At 44.4% G+C, this 23302-nt stretch overlaps 1 protein-coding gene across 1 annotated transcript; it reads right to left on the bottom strand.

Annotated features, from left to right (window-relative positions):
* Nucleotides 1-544: 544 nt before the first annotated feature.
* Nucleotides 545-22165, bottom strand: LOC138798375 (uncharacterized). The gene is made up of 15 exons (XM_069978800.1): nt 22062-22165; nt 21791-21975; nt 21193-21252; nt 20686-20742; nt 18884-18934; nt 17388-17453; nt 16620-16667; nt 15114-15158; nt 13360-13407; nt 11168-11209; nt 10868-10918; nt 9918-9986; nt 9750-9797; nt 2647-2782; nt 545-718 (listed from the first exon to the last, which is right to left on the bottom strand). Exons 1-14 carry the CDS (start codon nt 22108-22110, stop codon nt 2666-2668), a joined length of 936 nt encoding a protein of 311 aa, XP_069834901.1. The 5' UTR covers nt 22111-22165; the 3' UTR covers nt 545-718; nt 2647-2665.
* Between the last annotated feature and the right edge of the window lie 1137 nt (nt 22166-23302).

The raw sequence follows: 23302 nt of genomic DNA, 5'->3' as shown, positions 1-23302 counted from the left end.
AGTAATACAGCTGCTATATAGGTGCATGAGCCCTATATACTGCACTATACTTCATGTGTCTCTGATTTATACTGGGTTATTTTTTGTGGACTCAGCGCTGATCCTGCCTGATCCATTGGGTGTATTATCCTGGTATTCTTCTCTCCGTCCACTTACCTATATCTATATATAATACAACATGCAATGGAGAACAGTATCATGTTTACATGGAGTTTAAAGGGTTTGTTTCATGTGTCTGCACTCCATGTACCCACAATACAGATGAGCCCATCCGGTCACCCAATACCCCGCTCTGTGCGGCTGAGGGGCAGGAAGCCCAAAGCAGCATCTACCCCGGGGTACATGTACAGGAGTATAGGGGGGCTGCCTCCAATGGGCGGCACTGGATGGAGTTTTCTTTCTTCTGGAGAAGATCAGTGACTCCATACACCAACTGGACGTCCCCCCTGAGAACCAATACCTGCAGTGTAACACACGGACATCCCCCTCTATGGAGTCCGTATGTCCTGATACTAAATGTCCATAAAGAACGTCACACACAAGGTCGTATGCTGGAAATTTATTGATTAACAAGATGATTGGAAGAGAAAAGAGAAAATTTAATATCAATCAATGGTAAAGAATCCGAGAAATCTGTAAGGAGATGATTGTGAGAACTTTCAGGAAGATCGACAGGTTTCTCCTGTGTCAGATTCATCAGGGTTGGGAACCTGAGGTCCTGTGGGGAATGAAGGAGAATATATCGGATTATACAGGTAACAGTTGTATGTATCGCTCAATCTGGCGTGGTGCACCATAGAGACACATGCAGTAGAAGTATACACATTGCAGCACTGAGTGGTATATATCTGTATGTCAGGGACCCCTTCCCCCCCGAATCAGAGAGTGTTGGGATTGTATCTTTATGAATGGGCAGGAGCCCTCACCCTATATCCCCTCCACTTACTGTAGTGTCCTAGTACAGGTGGTCCACTAAGTCTTGTGTCACCTAAGTAGAAGGTAACTCTGTCAGGTGTCACACAAAAGGGGGTGAAGCTGCTGATTGCACTTTCACCACTAGGTGTCTCACTTTCCCCTGTACTGTATTGTAAGAGCTCAGCTGAAGGTAAAGGGTTAACTGTAGCACTGTATGCTTTTTGTTTAAACCAATCCCAGATGCAGATGCTTTCCATGGTTCTCATCCAACTACTCTTCTTCTTTCCTCTCTTTCGTACACAGCCCCACCAATAATAGGTAAGACCCGGTCACCCCTATATAAGCCCAGTTAGTTCCAGGTGGGAGGTCTTAGTTGGTTTTGGAGAGGGAAAAACTAAAGACACAGAGGACACAGATGGAGAGACTCTTGCTATGACGCAGTGCTAGACCTGCAGGAGGGGTAACTGTCCTCTAGGGGGCCACCTTGTCGGTGCCAGGGAACCATCCAAAGTTTCAGGACAGTCTAAAAAAGGCCTGATCCTCGGTAAGACAAAACGCAGACAAAGTATCTTTCTGGTTTTGCACGGCTATCCTGGGAGGTCTTGGAAAGTTTGCTACGGCCAGTTGTAAAGGCCTGAGGCTCGTACCACCCACCCTGGCACTCGCTGAGCTGGTTGGGCAGAAGGCGCTCAGATATATTTATCTGTTTGTGACATAATTGTAGGTGATATAATTGTAGTCCGTGCACCCGTAACTGCCACAGCTGTTTGTTGTATGAGATATCCGCAAAATATGACCTGTTGGTGGGTCTCGAGGACTGGAGTTGAGAAACACTGTTCTAAGTACTATGACTGAATTCTGCCGGTAAAAGTTTTTCCCTGGCTAAGTGCTGAGCTCTGTCCTATTTTTGTTGTTGCACCTGCACCCACACCTAGTGCTAAGTGTGTCCGGGGTGGGTAATACCACTACTGGCCACCGTGACAAGTGTCCCAGTAGAAAACACCAGAGCCCACCGGCTGTATATCCTCTTCAGCACTCTTGACTACGGCACTACAACCTGAGGAGCAACCCCATAATACTTATATCCAACATCTTAAAGTGAATTTGTCAGCTGCAATTCAAGCCTCCAACTGCTGTTAGATGCTGTTAGGACAAGGAGACACATGGTACCTGTCATATATCTGTCTGTGCTTCCAGATGATAGAAAAATGCTTTTATTCTCCAGTGCAAAGTGTCAGAGAGGATTCATCGGCTGCAAGTGGAGCTCCAAGCAGGGTCGGGGAAGGGAGGGGGAGCAGAGATGAGGAGGGGACAAGGCAGTGTTGAAAACAGGAACAGATCAGGAGCTTGGGACCGCCTCTTTGACACTTTGCACTGGAGAATAAAAGCATTCCTGGAAGCACAGACAGAGACATGAAAGGTAGCAGGTGTATCCATGACCTAACAGCATCTAACGGTGTCAGCCATTTGGAGTGTGAATTACAGCTGTCAGATTATCAGCACCGACACCTTGTAGGAGTACGTTCACACAGGACGGAAATACTGCAGATAGATTTTACAGCAGAAACTCGACAGCAGCAAATCTCTTCCAAATTGTAGGAGTTTTGGTACCTTGGCTCTTTCCCCGGCCGTATGCTGTAATATACTGAGCACGGCCGAAAACAGTGAACTGTCTACAAATATCTCCTGGGGTGGACCAGTTAAACTACAGTACTACAGTCTCTTACTTACCACAATATGTTTCCTTCACCTAACGTCCAAAAAGGTTGGCAAGAAGATTGCCAATACTACTGCCTCCACCTCCTCCAAGAATACCTGGGAGGAGGCCTTCACCATTTCCATTTATCAAACCATCCAGAAGATTTGTCTGTGAAGAGAAGAAATACTGTATGTGAGAGATCTCTGTAGTCTGGCTATAAGAGGTGATGGTGGGGGGTGGCGGTGGCCGCTTGCGTTCATCAGCATGTGAGAACTCAGACCATGTTTGATGGTGGGAAAGCTTGATGGGGAGATGAATGAATGAATGAATGCTTCTTGGCACAAACTGTGTGAAAAATTGGCCTAATGGCTGAAAATGGATCGATGAGAAACATTAACTCTCAGGCCGACCATGATCGGGATGTCGGCCATCTGAATTCTCTCCGGTTTTGGGCAGCTCAGGCTCTTTGTAGTGTAATTCAGAGGTATATAGAACTGCATTCATAAACCACATATACCGATAAAACCAGATACAAGCAATGGCCATTGTCCTGGCTTGCCTGACCTGGACTCGGCCTCACGGGGATGGATCATGCTGTGAGGTCAGGTCAGTAGACCACGGTTATTTGTCTGGAATTGACCATTGGACCATACATACAGCCAGGCGCATTACTCCAAGGACCTCACAGGTGTCCATCTTGAGCGTTTATTCACACTAGGCTTAAAAATGAGCGTCGCGTTTCGGTGTCGGACTGACACCTTTATCAAGCTCCCATATACAATAACATAAATTACTTAATTACACAGACAAAGATCCTCTATATAACTAAGAAACGACATAAAATGAATAATAAATCTATCATGCAGGACTGACCAAACCGTATAGCATAGACATGAACATTGCTAAGGACTATGGCTCAGATTAGAAGGACTGACACAGTTATCCAATATCAGGTCAGTTATGTCAAAAAGGTATAACCGGCCTTAGAACACTAGATGTCCAAAAATGAAACCAATTGGGCAGACTCAATACACATGACTCAATTCCTAAAGGTCATATCGGCTATAGCAAGAAAATCACAAAAATGCTGAGTGTTAGATTGGTTGTAATGTGCCAGCAACTTACCTCCTCACTGCTAAACACCAAGGCCTCCCCTGAGAGCAGCGGCAGCCCCATGACATCACTTCCCCTGACGTCACCTGACTGACATCACCTGACACACATCAGGAGCTGTTAACCCTCACAGCACCGGGGCCTATAGCGGGCAGTGGGAGAATGTAGAGGAATGTTTACGTGACAACATTGGATAACCGTCTGGAATATTCATAGAATCCATTTGCTTTAAATGAGAGGTGTAAAGAGTGTATAAGATCATAAAATATGTATACAAAAGATATAAAGATATATATATGATTAAAATATCTTTGTCTAAAGAGTAAATGAAACACATATAAATAAATAAAAGGCTTGCTAGAATATAATAGTGGTCTGCTGATTTGATGAAAAAACAATATATAATATAACAAGTAAAAAATATATAATAATTTTTTACATACAGAATACATATGCCCAATATTGGTGCAGAACAATGAACAGTTATATCCCAGATTCAAGTGCTTCATTCAGGCCCTCTGGCATAAGTGTTTTCAGCTTGAATATCCAAAAGGCTTCTCGCCTATTGAGCGTTTTTTGTCTATTGGCCTCTGTCGTTGGGACCTGTTCTAAGGGTGTCACTTTAATACAGCTGAAGTCGCTGTGGTGAAATCCAAGTAGGTGCCTGTACACACTGTGTATCGGGATTGGTCGGTTATCGTCTCACAACAGAGACAACCCCTACTGCCACATTTACTCACAGTGCCCTTGTGTCCTCGTAATGGCTCGCTTGCCTTATTGCTTTTCACCCGGCTGGGGGCCAAAATATTTTTTAGGGTTTTACCCCTTCTGAAGATAATCTTTGGTCATTGAGGGATGACCGTCTTGAGAATAGGGTCTTTCAGAAGGATTTTCCAATTTCTTTCTAGACTTTCCCTGATATTTTTGTTGTGTGTATTGTACCTTGCGAAGAAATTAGATTTGAAATTCCCACTGCCCTTCTCTGTATGTTTATTTTTTGGAAATAAGATTTCGTCCTGATTTTCCACCAGGTTAGACTTGAAAGCTGCAGATAGAGTAGCACTGGGATACCCCTTTTGTTGGAATCTGTTTTTTAAAACTTTAGACTGTTTTTTATAATCTACAGTAAGGCTACAGTTTTTTTCGTATCCGCCTGTACTGACTGAAGGGTATATTTTTGACCCACTTTCTATAATGGGCACTTTGGTAGTCCAGGTAGCTGTTTGTGTCCACCTTTTTAAAATGGGTTCTAGTAATGATTTTATCACCAGCGGTGCTTACTTCCAGGTCAAGAAATATCATTTTCTCTTGGTCAACATGTGCTGTGAACTGTATGCCCCATGTGTTATGGTTAAGATGATCAATAAAGGCTTCAGCAGATTGCCTGTCACCCCTCCATATCAGAAAGAGGTCGTTGATGTACCTTTTGTAGTACACCACACGACTGTCAAACCGAGGGAACCTCCGAATGTATAAGGACTTGAACCCGCCCATAAAGATGTTAGCATAACTGGGCGCGGCCCGAGTCCCCATAGCGGTGCCACGTGTCTGATGATAAATCATCCCAGCATAAGTGAAACCATTATGCGTGAGTATAAATTCCAAGCTGGCCAAAATGAAGTCTATTTGTGGCTGTTTGTATTTGCCGCCTTCTTGTAGAAATGTCGAAATTGTTTGAAGGCCTAAGGTGTGCTCAATATTGGAGTATAAGGCTGTCACATCCAATGACATAAGAAGATAGTCAGGGCTCCATGGTATATCCTTCAGGTCACATATAAGGGACGTGGAGTCTCAAAGGTATGGTGGTGACTTAACAACAATCTCTTGCAAATGTAAGTCTACAAAATGAGACAGTTATATGTTGTTCGTCTGCCTTGCTTTATACCGTACCGTGGTCTGACCGCCATATCAACGGTGACATCCAACTGGAGCGATCCAGGAGAAGGTGGAGGCTGCTGTCTAGTGTTGGCAATTCAACTGTGACCGAGTCCTACAATGGAATATTTTGCCGGGAGGATCCTCAAACGTGAGGAATTACTGCAAATGTTTGCAGGTAATATCACATTCACCAAACCCCGTGACTCGGGAGTAAGAGACTTCACAAGGATGAGAGACTTGTTCCTCTAAGTTAAAGGATTTAGAAAAACTGGAAGCCACACATTATGTGGATGCCATGTTCCTCATAATTTACCTAAGGGAGAGGATTACACCGAGAGGCCTTAGGCTCCCTTTTACCTCTACCTTTCCAGAGGACAAGGACTTTATCAAAGACTGGGATGGTTTTATGATAGAATGCACAATGGGTATGTTGTCCAGATTGATTGACAAACGCTCTATGATGTATCGTGAGTTAACAAGTCAGATCAATGTAATACTGGAAGAACTAGAATCTTTCAGTGATTCCCCCGAATTTATAGATTGTAACAACAAGGTGAACCACAGGTTGAGAATGTTTGAAAAAGATCTAATGAGTAGTAAATCTGAAAAACTGAAAAGAGACAGAAATGACCACGTGACCGGCCCCTTGCACCCTAGCAATAAGAAAAGAACAGCTGTAGAGTCCCCCAATAGCGAAAGAGTAACAAACTCCCATTCCCACAAAACACTACCTAGAAGGGAAGAAAAACAACAACGATCTAAAACTGTCTTTTCTGGCAGAGTATTCAAAAATTCCAGTAGAAATGGCCCTAAGGGGAGGAACCAGCAGAACCTTACACCCCCAAAAACATCTGAAGCAAGACAAGCTGGGGATCCTCAACCCTCTAGGAATGACACCAGAGTGCCCTTAACACCTGCACTTAGACAACCCAAAGACAGCCTTCTTGGAAAGATAAGCACACCAGTCAATGTACAGGAAGTGAGAGGTAATCTATCTGAAATTGAGCACTCTCTATTGCCCACTCATGACTCTTTCTGGAGTGGAGAAGCCACCATTATACCTTATAGTCCAGTTGTCATGCCCATCTGCACCCCAGAGACCCAAGAGGAGGACCAGACAGTGGAAGACAACAACAACTTCTCTCCAGCCAGCACTGCATCTACCTTTTCCACCATTTCTTTTTTAGGCCTACCACCCCTTTGTGCCAATATACAACTGGGAGCTACACGGGGAATTACTTCACACCCAGGGAAGGACAGGGCGAAAAAAGAAAAATCAATACAGAGGAGTCAGAAGTGGTAGGAATCGAAAATCAAGAAGAGCCTCATCCCTTGTCAAAAAGAAACAAATTGAAACAATAAAAATATTAAATTTTTCCACCCATATCATGAATTCACAGGAAATATCATTACTATCTAAAGGTTTATCCTTTTGTCTGGTTCAGCTTTCCAATGACTTTGACCTTTTCCTTGATCTCAACACTTTTACCCGCAGACTGACCCTGCTACTCCATTTTGAAATATAGAAAAACAGAAAAGGAGGAGCTGAACAAAGTGGGGAGACCAGCATATCAGCCGATCCATTTATCCACTTAGATGTGAAACCCCAATCTACCTTCTATCCTCACCATCACAAGGGGGGGTACATACAGACATTCTACTCAACCATGTTAGAAGACCTCGAGTCCATTTCCAAGGACAAACAGATCAAGAATAGCAATTATAACATCTGCTGAACGAATAGCGATGAAACAATTTAGGGATAACACCAACATTGTAATCAGATCAGCCGACAAGGGTGGGGGTATAGTGATTCAGAACTCTGATGACTATCACCAGGAAGCCCTCTGTATTTTAGCGGACACTTCCTACTATGACATTCTCGATATAGACCCTTCCAACAAATTCTTCAAAGAATATCTTGATCTAATAGATAATGCCGCCAGGAAGGGTATCCTAAACAAGAAAGAGAGGAGGTTCCTACAGGTGGATGCTACCAATATGGCCTTCTATTACCATCTACCGAAGATACATAAAAATGAGGAGAATCCACCTGGTAGGCCTATCATCTCGGGAATAGGATACCTTACCAGCCAACTGTCTCATTTTGTAGACTTACATTTGCAAGAGATTGTTGTTAAGTTACCATCATACCTTCGAGACTCCACGTCCCTTATATGTGACCTGAAGGATATACAATGGAGCACTGACTATCTTCTTATGTCATTGGATGTGACGGCCTTATACTCCATTATTGAGCACACCTTAGGCTTTTAAACAATTTCGACATTTCTACAAGAAGGCGGCAAATACAAACAGCCACAAATAGACTTCATTTTGGCCAGCTTGGAATTTATACTCACGCATAATGTTTTCACTTATGCTGGGATGATTTACCATCAGACACGTGGCACCGCTATGGGGACTCGGGCCGCGCCCAGTTATGCTAACATCTTTATGGGCGGGTTCAAGTCCTTATACATTCGGAGGTTCCCTCAGTTTGACAGTCGTGGTGTACTACAAAAGGTACATCAACGACCTCTTTCTGATATGGAGGGGTGACAGGCAATCTGCTGAAGCCTTTATTGATCATCTTAACTATAACACATGGGGCATACAGTTCACAGCACATGTTGACCAAGAGAAAATGATATTTCTTGACCTGGAAGTAAGCACCACTGGTGATAAAATCATCACTAGAACCCATTTTAAAAAGGTGGACACAAACAGCTACCTGGACTACCGAAGTGCCCATTATAGAGGGTGGGTCAAAAATATACCCTTCAGTCAGTACAGGTGGATACGAAAAAACTGTAGCCTTACTGCAGATTATAAAAAACAGTCTAAGGGTACAAACACACACAGCGTATACGCAGCAGATAAGCAGCAGATTTGATGCTGTGTTCAGTTATTTACATCTAATCTGCTGCGTATCTGCTGCGTATCGCAGCAGTATATACGCAGCGTATATGCCATGTGTGTTTGTACCCTAAAGTTTTAAAAAACAGATTCCAACAAAAGGGGTATCCCAATGCTATTCTATCTGCAGCTTTCAAGTCTAACCTGGCGGAAGATCAGGACGAAATCTTATTTCCACCTCTCATTTAAAGCAAATGGATTCTATGAATATTCCAGACGGTTATCCAATGTTGTCACGTAAACATTCCTCCACATTCTCCCACTGCTCGCTATAGGCCCCGGTGCTGTGAGGGTTAACAGCTCCTGATGTGTGTCAGGTGATGTCAGTCAGGTGACGTCAGGGGAAGTGATGTCATGGGGCTGCCGCTGCTCTCAGGGGAGGTCTTGGTGTTTAGCAGTGAGGAGGTAAGTTGCTGGCACATTACAACCAATCTAACACTCAGCATTTTTGTGATTTTCTTGCTATAGCCGATATGACCTTTAGGAATTGAGTCATGTGTATTGAGTCTGCCCAATTGGTTTCATTTTTGGACATCTAGTGTTCTATAGCCGGTTATACCTTTTTGACATAACTGACCTGATATTGGATAACTGTGTCAGTCCTTCTAATCTGAGCCATAGTCCTTAGCAATGTTCATGTCTATGCTATACGGTTTGGTCAGTCCTGCATGATAGATTTATTATTCATTTTATGTCGTTTCTTAGTTATATAGAGGATCTTTGTCTGTGTAATTAAGTAATTTATGTTATTGTATATGGGAGCTTGATAAAGGTGTCAGTCCGACACCGAAACGTGTGTAGCCTAGTGTGAATAAACACTCAAGATGGACACCTGTGAGGTCCTTGGAGTAATGCGCCTGGCTGTATGTATGGTCCAATGGTCAATTCCAAACTGCATTTTCGTGCTTTGGTATCAGGATGGGTGCCGGGAGCAGAGAACCAGAGGCCAGGCAGCGGACTAACCCAACAAAAACGCCTACCAGTGTTGTGCCTATGATTTGCACAACACCACCAGGTTAGTTTGGTCATCTTACAAGTCATTTTCCCACTGTTATTGTTTATGCTACACTATATTAGTGCCCCTCTTTGTCCATATATGTTGTTCGTCTGCCTTGCGGTTACCTGTCTGTAATACCCTCACGGTCTAGGACAGACATCTCCTACAATATAAGTGTCCCTTCTGTATAGTTACATGGCCTGAAGCGATCCTATAACCCATACTTACCACTGTGCATCCCAACGCCTGCAGGACGGGACCAAGCAAAGGAACATTCTGTAATATCAAAGGTTTATAGCATTAGATTTTTGGACTCCTGGTTGATCAGGTTACATTATGACAACCACAGATGATAATGAGCTATAATGGAAGTTATACAGAGGTAGGTAGTGTTACCTTCAGATCCCTAACCACACCCTTCAACGCCGGAGCCAGGGCTTCAGCAACCCCTCCAGTGAGGTTTTCCTAGGAAATATTAATGGAGGTTATAGACGATAGAAGATTCTCCAGTGATATAAGTAGATACAGTATTTAGTATATCAGAGCACAATTCCTGCGGCTGGGTTTGTGATGGTACCACGTAGTGACAGACCAAGGTCGGAGGCCGATCATCTCTCCACACACCACCAAGTCTCACAAGCACAGTAACCCATTCATCGCTGTCAGAACTAACAACTGTAAGTAACTGGACTGTCCAAGTGCCTGTAAGTCCATCAGTAAAGGAGTTATTGGTACACTGCCTCCCTCCTCATCTCCCTGTTGCCTGGCCCACCTGCACCACATCACCACCAAGGGCCATATTACTGGACAGCAGTATTTTAGGTTGGCCCCTGGGGAACTACAGGTCCACACCACCGACCACCGTACACACAGGTGCAGCCCCCCTAAAAACCTCTACGCCAGCCCACAGATAGGAGAGAGAAACCTATTCCTGTGGAATCCCTTGTGCCCACCTGAGACCGTGACAAGTCTGTCAGTAAGGCTGCGGTGTACCACAAGGCCCAGCCATCCTGCAGGTAACAGTACTACACTCACTCTGCAGCTCAAAGTATATCCCCTCCCTGCGGAGCTCAGCGCTATACACCGGAGAGGCATAGCCACCTACAAGCTAATAACTATAACAGATTTCTATTAGTACAAGTTGCAAACAATCCATAAAACATGGAGGTCAATGGACTTAAAACCTAATGATGTGGCGGGGACGCGGGGCAGGCAGGTGGGCGCAGTCTCCAATACTGCTTGTAATAATTCTAATATTCTGATATAGCGGTGGCCATTATATCTAAGACTCTCTCATCCATAATCCTCTCTATTGATATTTCATGTTATGGACTGAAGGGTCTTACCAAGACGGCATCAATTCTCAGCGTGTCATCCAGCAGACAGGAAGCGTCTCTCTAAGAAGAGCAGATGGGAAAGTCAACCATTACATTACATTGTTAGTGTTTTAAAGGTTTCTGTCAACTCTTAAAGGGATTGTATTGCATAGGACGTATAGGGCTGCTTCTACTCTACTGTGACCGGATGTTACATTCCTGGTCCTGGTAACATCATTACTATAAGACTTTATGTCAAATAAACGTTCTATTAAAATGATTTGGAATGAGAATCCTTTTAGTAGCAGAATATATGGGTAATATTCTTACCAGAGTCCTTATAGTCAATGCTACATCCAGTTCCTCTTCTTTCTGCAATAAAGACAGGAATCAGCTGTAGGGATATAACGTCTGTGAGTTCACTCCCCATTATTACAGAAGGAAAAGACGACTAAGAGCAACCACAGGGCGCCAGAAGCCACAAGATGGAACACTCCTCACAATCAACGTCCATCACATCATCACCATTACTGCTGGTCTCCCAGAGCCTGAGTGTCCGCTGCTGCTGTCTATGTATGTGTAGGGCGGCACTACTATCATATTTATTACCAGTCTAAAGGTTAAATCTGAAGATTAATATTATATACTCCATGTCACATTTATTTATGTATTGTAAACTATTCAGTGACAGTCTAGTCAGGCGAGTCAAGAGATCACAACCTGTCCAAGTCCAAGGTATCTCTAAATCTCAGTCTAACTTCTACCATAATGATTCCATGCACCAAGGGAAAACACATCTGTAAGAGGAAAGGAAAGAAGAGAGATATATGTAGGAGGAAAGGCAAGGAGGACACATCTGTAGGAGGAAAGGTAAGGAGGGAGACATCTGTAAGATGAAAGGTAAGGAGGGACACATCTGTAAGAGGAAAGGTATGGAGGGAGACATCTGTAAGAGGAAAGGCAAGGAGGACAAATCTGTAAGAGGAAAGGTAAGGAGGGACATCTGTAAGAGGAAAGGTAAGGAGGGAGACATCTGTAAGAGGAAAGGCAAGGAGGACAAATCTGTAAGAGGAAAGGTAAGGAGGGACATCTGTAAGAGGAAAGGTAAGGAGGGAGACATCCTTAAGAGGAAAGGTAAGGAGGGAGACATCTGTAAGATGAAAGTTAAGGAGGGAGACATCTGTAAGATAAAAGGTATGGAGAGAGACATCTGTAAGAGGAAAGGCAAGGAGGACAAATCTGTAAGAGGAAAGGTAAGGAGGGACATCTGTAAGAGGAAAGGTAAGGAGGGAGACATCTGTAAGAGGAAAGGCAAGGAGGACAAATCTGTAAGAGGAAAGGTAAGAAGGGACACATCTGTAAGAGGAAAGGTAAGGAGGACAAATCTGTAAGAGGAAAGGTAAGGAGGGACATCTGTAAGAGGAAAGGTAAGGAGGGAGACATCTGTAAGAGGAAAGGTAAGGAGGGAGACATCTGTAAGAGGAAAGGCAAGGAGGACAAATCTGTAAGAGGAAAGGTAAGGAGACACATCTGTAAGAGGAAAGACAAGGAGGGAGACATCTGTAAGATGAAAGTTAAGGAGGGAGACATCTGTAAGATGAAAGGTATGGAGAGAGACATCTGTAAGAGGAAAGGCAAGGAGGACAAATCTGTAAGAGGAAAGGTAAGGAGGGACATCTGTAAGAGGAAAGGTAAGGAGGGAGACATCTGTAAGAGGAAAGGCAAGGAGGGCAAATCTGTAAGAGGAAAGGTAAGGAGGGACATCTGTAAGAGGAAAGGTAAGGAGGGAGACATCTGTAAGAGGAAAGGTAAGAAGGGACACATCTGTAAGAGGAAAGGTAAGGAGGACACATCTGTAAGAGGAAAGGTAAGGAGGGACATCTGTAAGAGGAAAGGTAAGGAGGGAGACATCTGTAAGAGGAAAGGTAAGGAGGGAGACATCTGTAAGAGGAAAGGCAAGGAGGACAAATCTGTAAGAGGAAAGGTAAGGAGACACATCTGTAAGAGGAAAGACAAGGAGGGAGACATCTGTAAGAGGAAAGGTAAGGAGAACACATCTGTAAGAGGAAACGTAAGAAAACACATCTGTGAGAGGAAAGGAAAGAAGGTAGATATATGTATGAGGAAAGGTAAGGAGGGAGACATCTGTAAGAGGAAAGGTAAGGAGGGAGACATCTGTAAGAGGAAAGATAAGGAGGGAAACATCTGTAAGAGGAAAGGTAAAGAAGGGAGAAATCTGTAAGAGGAAAGGTAAGGAAGGAGACATCTGTAAGAGGAAAGGTAAGGAAGGAGACACATAAAAGGAAAGGTAAGGAGGGAGACATGTACGAGGAAAGGTAAGGAGGGAGACATCTGTTAGAAGAAAGGTAAGAAGAGAGACATTTGTAAGAGGAAAGGTAGGGACACATCTAGAAGTTTGTGAATATAGACTTGGAGGTAACAAATAAGACCCATGTTTTAGCGTTGTCAATAAAAGCAGTTGTATTGGAACATATTTCATTGGTTTTATTGCTGATTTTTACCGTGCATAAGACTGCGTTCAAGTTCCCGCTCACTGCTGAAACATCTTTCTGAAATAAACAAAGCTTCTTGTTAGGCAGAAGATTAGCATTATGGGTAATACCCTAGGCATCCCTTTAATAGCTGAGATATCACATTGAGCCTTTATAGCTACAAGACTTCCCATGTTTGCAAATGGAAAATTGGACTAATTTAAAATACCCCAAAAAGTTGTAGTCAAGTTTAATGTATCATTTTTTTTTATTAGGGTGTATTCACACACTTTTTTTTTCATTTGACTGGAGGGCACCTAACTACATAAGGATGCCTGCTGACAGCATGTGGCACCTGTTTTAAGCATTTCCCGCCTGTTTTGGCAATTCCTGCCATCTAGTTAGGGTTTTAAAGTTTAGTTTGGCCCTTTTTACCTCACCTCATGGCTTGGCACATCCCCCAGGGCGGATTTGTAATTCTGGGGGCCAATGAGGAGCTGTTTTCTCCCGATGAGCCCCATGTGCCCCTACCCTTTCATATACTTCCCTGGCTCGCTTGCGTAGCCTCCCCATTCGCTCCCCACTCCCAATTTTGCCAAGCCTCATTCTCTTGGTTTTGGATTTCTATGTGATGTTATGGTTTTCAAGTCATGGTTTCTTGGCGGAAAAATCAACTGCTTAGCAGATGGGAGCAGTAAGGCGGACTTGTGTGACTGGAGTCTGCCATGGCATAACACTTGCTACAGCCCTATCCAATCAAGTTCTTATCACTGTGTGTTAGTTAATTTTGTTACTTAAAGATGGTTAAAGAAGAAGTCTGTCAATTTTAAATAACTGTAAGCCAGCAGGGGCAGGGGGGAACATAATAACCAAACACTCCTTACTTCTCCACGTGCTCTTGAACCGCTACTCCACCAGCTCCTGGACCCCACCAAAAGGCATTTCCCCCCCTTCCAGGCTGATGGACAGCCTGCTCATCCAATCAGTGACTGGAGCGGTGTCCCGCTCGAGTCACTGACTGGCTGAGTGGGTTGTCAATCAGCTGGGTCGTAACGTCGGCTGAGAAGAAGATCCCAGTGCTTGGCGGGGGTCCTGATGCGGCAATCCAGCATCCAGGGGAGTAGATATGGTTATTATGTGCCCCCGCCCCCATTAAAGGTTAATCTCTGCCATGTCTTTATTTATGGTGGGATAGGGGTAGGAGTATCTACTAGGTGGGTGGTGGGCCTATATGTGGCCTGGGATATGCAAAAATCAAAGTGTTTCCTGCCATTCAGGTGAATGGAATAGAATATCATGTGCAAAACATTTGCAGCATATCTGCTCCATGTAAACTGAAGCTAAAATGGGTGAAATTGTGAAAATGAAGCATATACAATATATATATATATATATATATATAGAGGAGAGGTCAGAGTCGCACTTCTTAAAAACTGTAGCGGGTGCTGTAGGATGCAAGTCCCTTGGCAGGAGGGATCCCCAAATACACAACGAAAGTCCCAGGCACTCCAGCATAGGTGAAAAAAGTAGTGGTTTATTGTAAAGAAAAAATTACAAGGATGCAACGTTTCAGCTCCCTCTCGGAGCCGTTCTCAAGCAATGCTTGAGAACGGCTCCGAGAGGGAGCTGAAACGTTGCATCCTTGTAATTTTTTCTATATATATATATATATACATACATACACACATATATATATGCTACATTTTCACAATTTACATATATATATATATATATATATATATATATATATATTTAGTCTACATATGTTTATGAAGTGTACTTACACTGATGAGCCTTTTCGCGCAGTCCGAGGCCAAGAACCCGCCTAACTGTTAGATAAGATAGATATTAGTAAGTGAACTATAAAATGTGAATAATGCAGAATAATTTCCAAAATTTTCTATACTCTTTATCAGACTATAAAAAGAAAACTCTAAAGTTTTCCAGCTTCTAAAATGACATTATCCTTTATTGGTTTACATGGAAAACATTGCATTTTGAGCTTACTGGCCCCTCGTCATGGATCTGGTTGTGTTAACATTAGGCCACATGTATGATGATGTACAGGGTCCCATGGTCCCCCATCATCCAAATGGATCTGACAATGGGCTAATGAGATCAAACACCGCTCATGGTGGGCTGCGGGCCATATTGTATCAGACACAATAGAGAACATGGAAATGGGATGAATGTAATACTATAGAGAGTGTGAAGTGCTGCCAGGATACAGGTCATTACCGCACAGTAGTTCTCTGTTAGAGATGAGCGAGTAGTGAAATATTTGAAAACTCGAAATTTGATTCGAACAGACAGCGGCTTTGACTATGCGATCGAATATTGAACTCTATTAAAGTCTATAGGAGAAACATGCTCGCTGAACTCCAAGCGGTCGAGTTTAGGTTTCCAAGTCCACCGTTACAGCTCAGAAATTGATGCAAACACCTCTGGATACAACTGGGAGAGCAGGGGAAGCATGCCTGGCTGGATCTAACAAGCCCAAGTCGCAGCATTACGCCATTATCACAGCCTCCAAACACAATGTATGGTGACAGGTGAAAGGTGTTTTACTGGGCAATAAACTACTGCGACAATTACTAAGTAGGACAAAATAGTCCGACACAACTCTATGCAAGATAGTTATAAGCTGCGTGACTGCCTGTCTGTGTCACTACTGATATGCTGCTAGACAGTCTATGCACTCTTATTGGAGGAAGCAGCTATACGCTGTGCTGTGTAGTAGCCCTGATAAAGGCTTTTGTGGTCTCTCCTGCCTACAATCTTCTAAAATCCTCACTGTTTCTACTCCAAAATCTATCTGCTCAGCTACCTGCAACACGTACAATGAAGGAGGAGGTAGATACACTGCAGCCTATTCTTCACGGTGAGCAGCAGCTGCTAGCCTGTCTGTGAGAATAAGCTGATGTGCTGGTAGCTGGTTAATTTGCTGATTATCCGCAGATATATGTATACTTATAGCCCTAACAAGGGCTTTTGGGGTCTTTCCTGCCTACAATCAGCTAAATCCTCAGTCTTCCTGCTCCAGCCTCTCTCCTTCACTACCTTCCAGATGGCGTCTGACGACGAGCAGGAAATTCCAAGTTTTTATACTCTGAAGATCACATGAGTAAGCCAGCCAATGAATGTACACGCTGTTGTTGCGGTGCCAGCGTGCCCCTGGGGCCTCTCCCCCCCCCCCCGAGTCATTGAAATGAACTCGGTAGGAGCACAGAATTTCCCATGATAGGGTTAATGTCCCATAGACAAGTATGCAGAAAATTATCTGTTCTCACCAAGTGGCAGAGTAAGTCAAGAACAACACCATCTATGCCCAAGGCGCGCTGGAAAACAACAGAATACATCATTATAAAAAAAAAAAGTTGATGTCCAATACCTAAAAGAGAAAAGTATATGGTGCAAAAAGTACATGGATGTAAATGGATGACAACAGCTAAGAGCAGAACCGGAGCCGAAATCCCCAATGACACGACGTCTCTGATTCTTCCAGATTTGTTTTGTGCCTCAGATTGTGTGATGTGTTTTTGTACTGTATGGCGTCCACCATATTGCTCTGTTAAAGGGGACCAGACGAATCTTACTTGCTGCTAGCCATCTATTGCACAGGAGGCGCCAAGGATGAGGGCATGTTTCTTACCTTCCTCCTGGGTGCTGTTCCCGTGCAGTCACTAATTTACTCCCCGGTCTAGTAAGACCTCTAGGAACACTTCCCCACCCCCCTATAGTGCCGATCTGGGCTGCTCAATCCATTGATAATCATTGGAAAGGGTGGGCCGGTCGAAGGCAGATCGGTGCTATAGGGGTGGGGCAGTGCGTCTATGGTCTTACTGGACCAAGGAGTAAATGACTAATGTGGAATATTATCTATGGGCTGTGGGGCCGACCAGGCAGGATACAAAGCACCCTCCCGACAAACAAACCTCTGATGGAAGTTATAACACGACTATTCTTGCCCTACAACTTTATTCTGTTATATCTGTGTCCCATGTAGCTTCTGACTTCAGTAACTGTGGACTATAAAGAAATATCAACTAAGAACCTACTTTAAGGCCTTCTACGGCTTCAAGCAGATCTCCTGTAGTTTGACCGACGTCAGATCCCAAATCTCCCTAGAAGAAAGAATAGAAATTGCCAGCGTTACTTTCATGTTTAATTCCATGTAGCTGTATGAATCTTTCCTTCTGTAGGTGCCATGTTGGAGAAGACACACATAACCATTGCTGCTATTTCTTTTAGTTTTTGAAGATACCAAGTGCCTGCTATATACAGGGGGATTCTCACCTACTAAACTTTCTTTTACTTGTCAGATAATGCAAAAGTAAGCAATTTTGTAAGTGTCTTTCATTAGCAAAATAGCTTACTCTTCACTCTGTTCCTATGGTTGACAGCTCATTGCCTAGGTAACCAACCACTGCACTGCACTCTGTGAGCGGTGGCCGGGCTGCAAACGTCAGTCGGTGGCCGAGCTGCTGGTGTCACCCAGTGGCCGGAGCTGCTGACGTTACTAGGTGGCCGAGCTGCTGACGTTACAAGGTGGCCGGGCTGCTGGTGTCACTAGGTGGCCGGGCTGCTGGTGTTACCCAGTGGCCGGGCTGCTGGTGTTACCCAGTGGCCGGGCTGCTGACGTTACAAGGTGGCCGAGCTGCTGACATTACAAGGTGGCCGGAGCTGCTAACGTGACTAGGTGGCCGGGCTGCTGGTGGCACTCGGTGCTTTGTCTGGTGACGTCACTCTGTACTTTGGCTACTGAGCTCTTTCATACACCTTCTGTGTCTCTCTTTCTTAGACCACAGACGTCTCCAGGGCTTGTGGACTAAAATTACTGACAAGCTCCAGTACGGACTGCAATTGCGGCACAAAAGATCCCATAGAAGTCTATGGAAAAGTCCATAATTTTTACGGAGGAAACGTCCATAAATCTGCAATCCATCATTTTCACTTATTTAACTATAAGTGAATTTCTTTACAGATGCATTATAGACAATTTTTTTGGGGAGTTGCACAAATTGTATACGGTCCTGAAAAAGTACTGAACGTGGGAATATAGCCTTATAGTGAGACTTTATCTGTTACCCATAGCAACCAATCACAGCTCAGCTTTCATTTTACCAGAGCAATGTGAGAAATAAAAGCCACACTGTGATTGGTTGCTATGGGCAACACAGAGAATCTCCCTATAAGACAGCAGCATAAGTCTCCCCCAAATTTTATAACTCAATGGCCCAGATTTATCAATAGCAACACAAAGTAACCAATCACAGCTCCCATAGCAACCAATCACAGTTCAGCTTTTATTTCTCATATGGATGCTATGGGGGCTGTGATTTGTTGGCTATAATGTCTCCTTGCTCCCCCTCCCATCCCTGTCCCTGCTTCCAGCTGACTGACAGTTGAGGAGGGATAGGGATGGAAGGGGTATTGATAAGGTGTCACCACTTCAGGGGATTGGGAACGCCTCTTTGACACTTTGTGAAGTTCTGGAAGCACAGACAGATATATGGACGGTACCAGGTGTCTCCTATACTGTAGTCTTACTTACCAGCAGATCATCTAAACCAACGAGATTCCCAGCTCCACAGCCAGTACATCTCTGCCAGGGGAATAGAGACATGACTGTAACACTTATAAAGCAATATAACCCGGCTAGAAAGCGAGAAATCCGCCATTTACTATGGAAACTTCCCCAGTCAGAGGGTGAAATACAGATTCATGTTTCACTGGGCAATCAGCACTGCCGAATGTATGTACAGGAGCAGGAAGGCCTAACAAGGGCCGGACTCTCTGTACACTGAGCAGGTGTGTGCACAGGTGTGTGGAGTGTGTGTCTATAGTGTACAGGTGTGCAGAATGTGTGTCTATAGTGTGTCTATAGTGTGTACAGGTGTACATACAGGTGTGGAGAGTGTGTGTCTATAGTGTACAGGTGTTTATGCAGGTGTGCAGAGTGTGTGTATATACTGTGTTAAGATGTGCATACAGGTGTGCAGAATGTGTGTCTATAGTGTGTACAGGTGTACATACAGGTGTGTGTGTGTAGATTTCTGCGTAAGTACTGTGATGGGTGTGCACCCCTTAATAAATCTGGCTGTGTAAATGGAGCTTTATTTATAACTGGTGTATGAGTGCGATAATGCTTCCCAGTTTGTCTACAGTGTACAAGTGTACATACAGGTGTGCAGAGCGTATGTCTATACAGGTTTGCAGAGTGTGTGTCTATAGTGTGCATGTGTACAAACAGGTGTGCAGTGTGACTATAGTTTGCAGGTGTACATACAGGTGTGCAGAGCATGGTATGTGCATATAGTGTACAGGTGTAAATATATTACTATATGGAGGCACAGCAGAAGGAATTATTACTATATGGAGGGCACAGCGGGAGGCATTATTACTATATGGGGCACAGCAGGGATATAACTATATGGGGCACAGCAGGGAAATTAATACTATATGGGGCACAGCAGGAGACATTATTACTATATGGAGGACACAGCAGGGGACATTATTACTATATGGAGGACACAGCAGGGGACATTATTACTATATGGGGCACAGCAGGGATATAACTATATGGGGCACAGCAGGGACATTAATACTATATGGGGCACAGCAGGAGACATTAATACTATATGGGGCACAGCAGGAGACATTACTGCTATATGGAGAGCACAGCAGGAGACATTATTACTATATGGAGGCACAGCGGGAGGCATTATTACTATATGGGGCACAACAGGAGGCATTATTACTATATGCAGGGCACAGCGGGGGACATTATTACTAAATGGGGGCACAGCAGCAGACATTATTACTATATGGGGGTCCAACAGGGGACATTATTACTATATGGGGGCACAGCAAGAGACACTATTACTATATGGGGGTACAGCAGGAGACATTATTACTTTATGGAGGGCACAGCAGGGGACATTATTACTATATGGGGGCACACCAGGGAACATTGTTACTTTATTGGGGTACAGCAGGGGGCATAGTATACTATATGTTAGCACAGCATGGGGCATTATTACTATATGGAGGGCACAGCAGGGGACATTATTACTCTATGGGGGCACAACAGGGGACATTATTACTATATGGAGGCACAGCAGGAAACAATATTACTATATGGGGGCACAGCAGGGGACATTATTACTATATGGAGGCACAGCAGGAAACAATATTACTATATGGAGGGCACAGCATGGGACAATATTACTATATGGGAGGCACAGCAGGGGCATTACTACTATAACTATATGGGGACACAGCGGGGGCATTATTACTATATGGGGCCAGGCATCTAATTCCCCATGGTTACTAATAGTCATAGATTAGTCTCACCAAGAACAGTGAAAACTCATTCGTGAATTCAGCATAGTATTCTTTGGTCTTTTCATCCTGAAAGGAAATAAAGTAAAAGTAAAATAACCAGACGACACAGAGAACGTCCATCACTTATCAGAGGATTCAGGTTGGGGAGACTGCCTTACTGGATGACATTCCCTTTAAGAGCACAGAACATAGATCTGCATAGGCTTCTGTGATAATCTAAGCCTGGTCCAGGCCCTGAGGCCGCCCATCATCTTACGGGAGCCCGTAGCCCGGCAGACCACACATTTCGGGGGCATCTGACACTTTATACTTTTTCAGGGCATATGTCCTATTTCAGGCCTCAAATCCAATGTGAACCGAACGTATCCAACCCTGTATCTACAAAGAGAGGCCGTGGATAGTGGCCGTGCAAATAACTAGAGCCGAAGTGTGCCACCGTCCTGGCAGAACTCTACACCTGCTACATTGTAATCAATATATAATGTAATTGTCCTTAGAAAGAAGTGTCTTCCGTACCTCATTGTTTTTGTGCTTACAGACCAGTCTCTGTCCGCTCTCCATAAGGAAGGGAACAGTCTGTGGGCACAATAGAAAGCCATGAGAACAATAGCAACATGTAACAATAAGAAGCAATCAGGGGTGGGTGTATATCAGGGTCGCTATATCTGGGGGTGGGTGTATATCATGGGTGGTTATATATAAGGGGTTCATGTATATCAGGGATGGGTGTATATAAGGGGTGGGTGTATATAAGGGGTGGGTGTATATAAGGGGTGGGTGTATATAAGGGGTGGGTGTATATAAGGGGTGGGTGTATAGATGAGTGTATATAGGGGTAAGTGTATATAAGGGGTGGGTGTATATAGCGGTGGGTGTATATAAAGGGTGGGTGTATATCAGGGCTGAGTGTTTATAAGGGGTAGGTGTATATTAGTGTGTGTGTGGGGGGGCAGTATATCAGGATTATTGGAAGTGAATAGTATCTGCTGATCCAAGGTCAGAGTCTTATATATACCTTGGGCTACGGGGATGTGAGTGACATCCTATTACAGCGCTCACCCCGTCTATAGATACATCTCACAGAACTTACAGGAATATAATAAAGCCAATTTACCTTCAATGCGTTTTTGAAGCACTCCTTATCATCGGCAAAGTCATTTTTATATTCTGAATTACACTTTATAGGTGATGAAGAACCTTCCTGACCTTCCTGACCTCCCTGGCCTCCCTGACCTCCCTGACCTCCCTGACCTCCCTGGCCTCCCTGACCTTCCTGGGGTTGGGGTTGGTTGCCATCATCTAAAACACATAAAAGATTGGGAGTTAAGTAAATCCCTAGAAAACCTGTAGTAAATACTGTATATATGTTCCTGTCCGGTACTTACCCTGGCAGACACTGACACCAACCAGTGCGAGGAGTATGAGGATCTTCATGGTGCAGGTAGTTGGGTTCAGCACAGATGTGGAGCTCCATCTCTTGTGTCCGCACTCTTATAGTGTGAGGATCAGAGACACCGGTACCAGCCCACTGTGGCCCCACACTCATGGAAACTTGGTTTCCCTTCTGGCAACTCTAACACGGAAGATTGTCAGAAGTCTTGGCAGCAGAAGAAGTGGAATGTGCCAATGTTCTCTCCCCGTCTTTACAAGTAAACATTCACCTTCACAGTAATTGTTGTTTTGTTCTTTTCCGGGTATCTGAGTTTCCCCACAAGTTATATATCGGGGTGACTGGTATTGCTGCATTTTGGACCCAGACAACAATTTCTACATATTTCTGTTTCCTGGACTCCTCTACGTGAGACATCAGGGTCCGAATATTGTAAGAGACATTGGGGTTTATTGCTTTGCAAAATATGTAAAAATATTAAAAGGTTAATAGCCTAGAATCTGGTGTACCCCAGCTGTTGCTCCCCTCTCATTCCTGTTCCTGATCCCCATCATGGTTTACCTTTTATTCCGCAGTCTCCCTTTTATTCTTGGTCTTTGGTATGGCTCTCCCTCTCATTCCTGGTCCTGGACTTAGCTCTCCCTCTCATTCCTGGTCCTTGGCTTAGCTCTCCCTCACATTCCTGGTCCTTGGCTTAGCTCTCCCTCTCATTCCTGGTCCTTGGCTTAGCTCTCCCTCTCATTCCTGATCCTTGGCTTAGCTCTCCCTCCCATTCCTGGTCCTTGGCTTAGCTCTCCCTCTCATTCCTGGTCCTTGGCTTAGCCCTCCCTCTCATTCCTGGTTCTGGACTTAGCTCTCCCTCCCATTCCTGGTCCTGGACTTAGCTCTCCCTCTCATTCCTGGCACTTGGCTTAGCTCTCCCTCTCATTCCTGATCCTTGGCTTAGCTCTCCCTCTCATTCCTGGTCCTTGGCTTAGCCCTCCCTCTCATTCCTGGTCCTTGGCTTAGCCCTCCCTCTCATTCCTGGTCCTTGGCTTAGCCCTCCCTCTCATTCCTGGTCCTTGGCTTAGCTCTCCCTCTCATTCCTGGCCCTTGGCTTAGCTCTCCCTCTCATTCCTGGTCCTTGGCTTAGCTCTCCCTCTCATTCCTGGTCCTTGGCTTAGCTCTCCCTCCCATTCCTGGTCCTTGGCTTAGCTCTCTCTCTCTCATTCCTGGTTCTGGGCTTGGCTCTCCCTC

The sequence above is a fragment of the Dendropsophus ebraccatus genome, chromosome 8 (assembly GCF_027789765.1).
Source record: "Dendropsophus ebraccatus isolate aDenEbr1 chromosome 8, aDenEbr1.pat, whole genome shotgun sequence".
Lineage (NCBI taxonomy): Eukaryota > Metazoa > Chordata > Amphibia > Anura > Hylidae > Dendropsophus > Dendropsophus ebraccatus.
The sequence above is the reverse complement of the archived record's forward strand: the minus strand, read 5'-3'. Positions and strand labels throughout refer to the sequence as shown.

Coding starts and splice junctions, on each gene's coding strand:
- LOC138798375 (XM_069978800.1), bottom strand. CDS start 22,110: ATGAAGATCCTCATACTCCTCGCACTGGTTGGTGTCAGTGTCTGCCAG. Junction 9,798..9,917: donor GTGTGGTTAGGGATCTGAAG/GTAACACTACCT, acceptor TTGATATTACAG/AATGTTCCTTTGCTTGGTCC. Junction 2,783..9,749: donor AGGCGTTGGGATGCACAGTG/GTAAGTATGGGT, acceptor TTCTCTTCACAG/ACAAATCTTCTGGATGGTTT.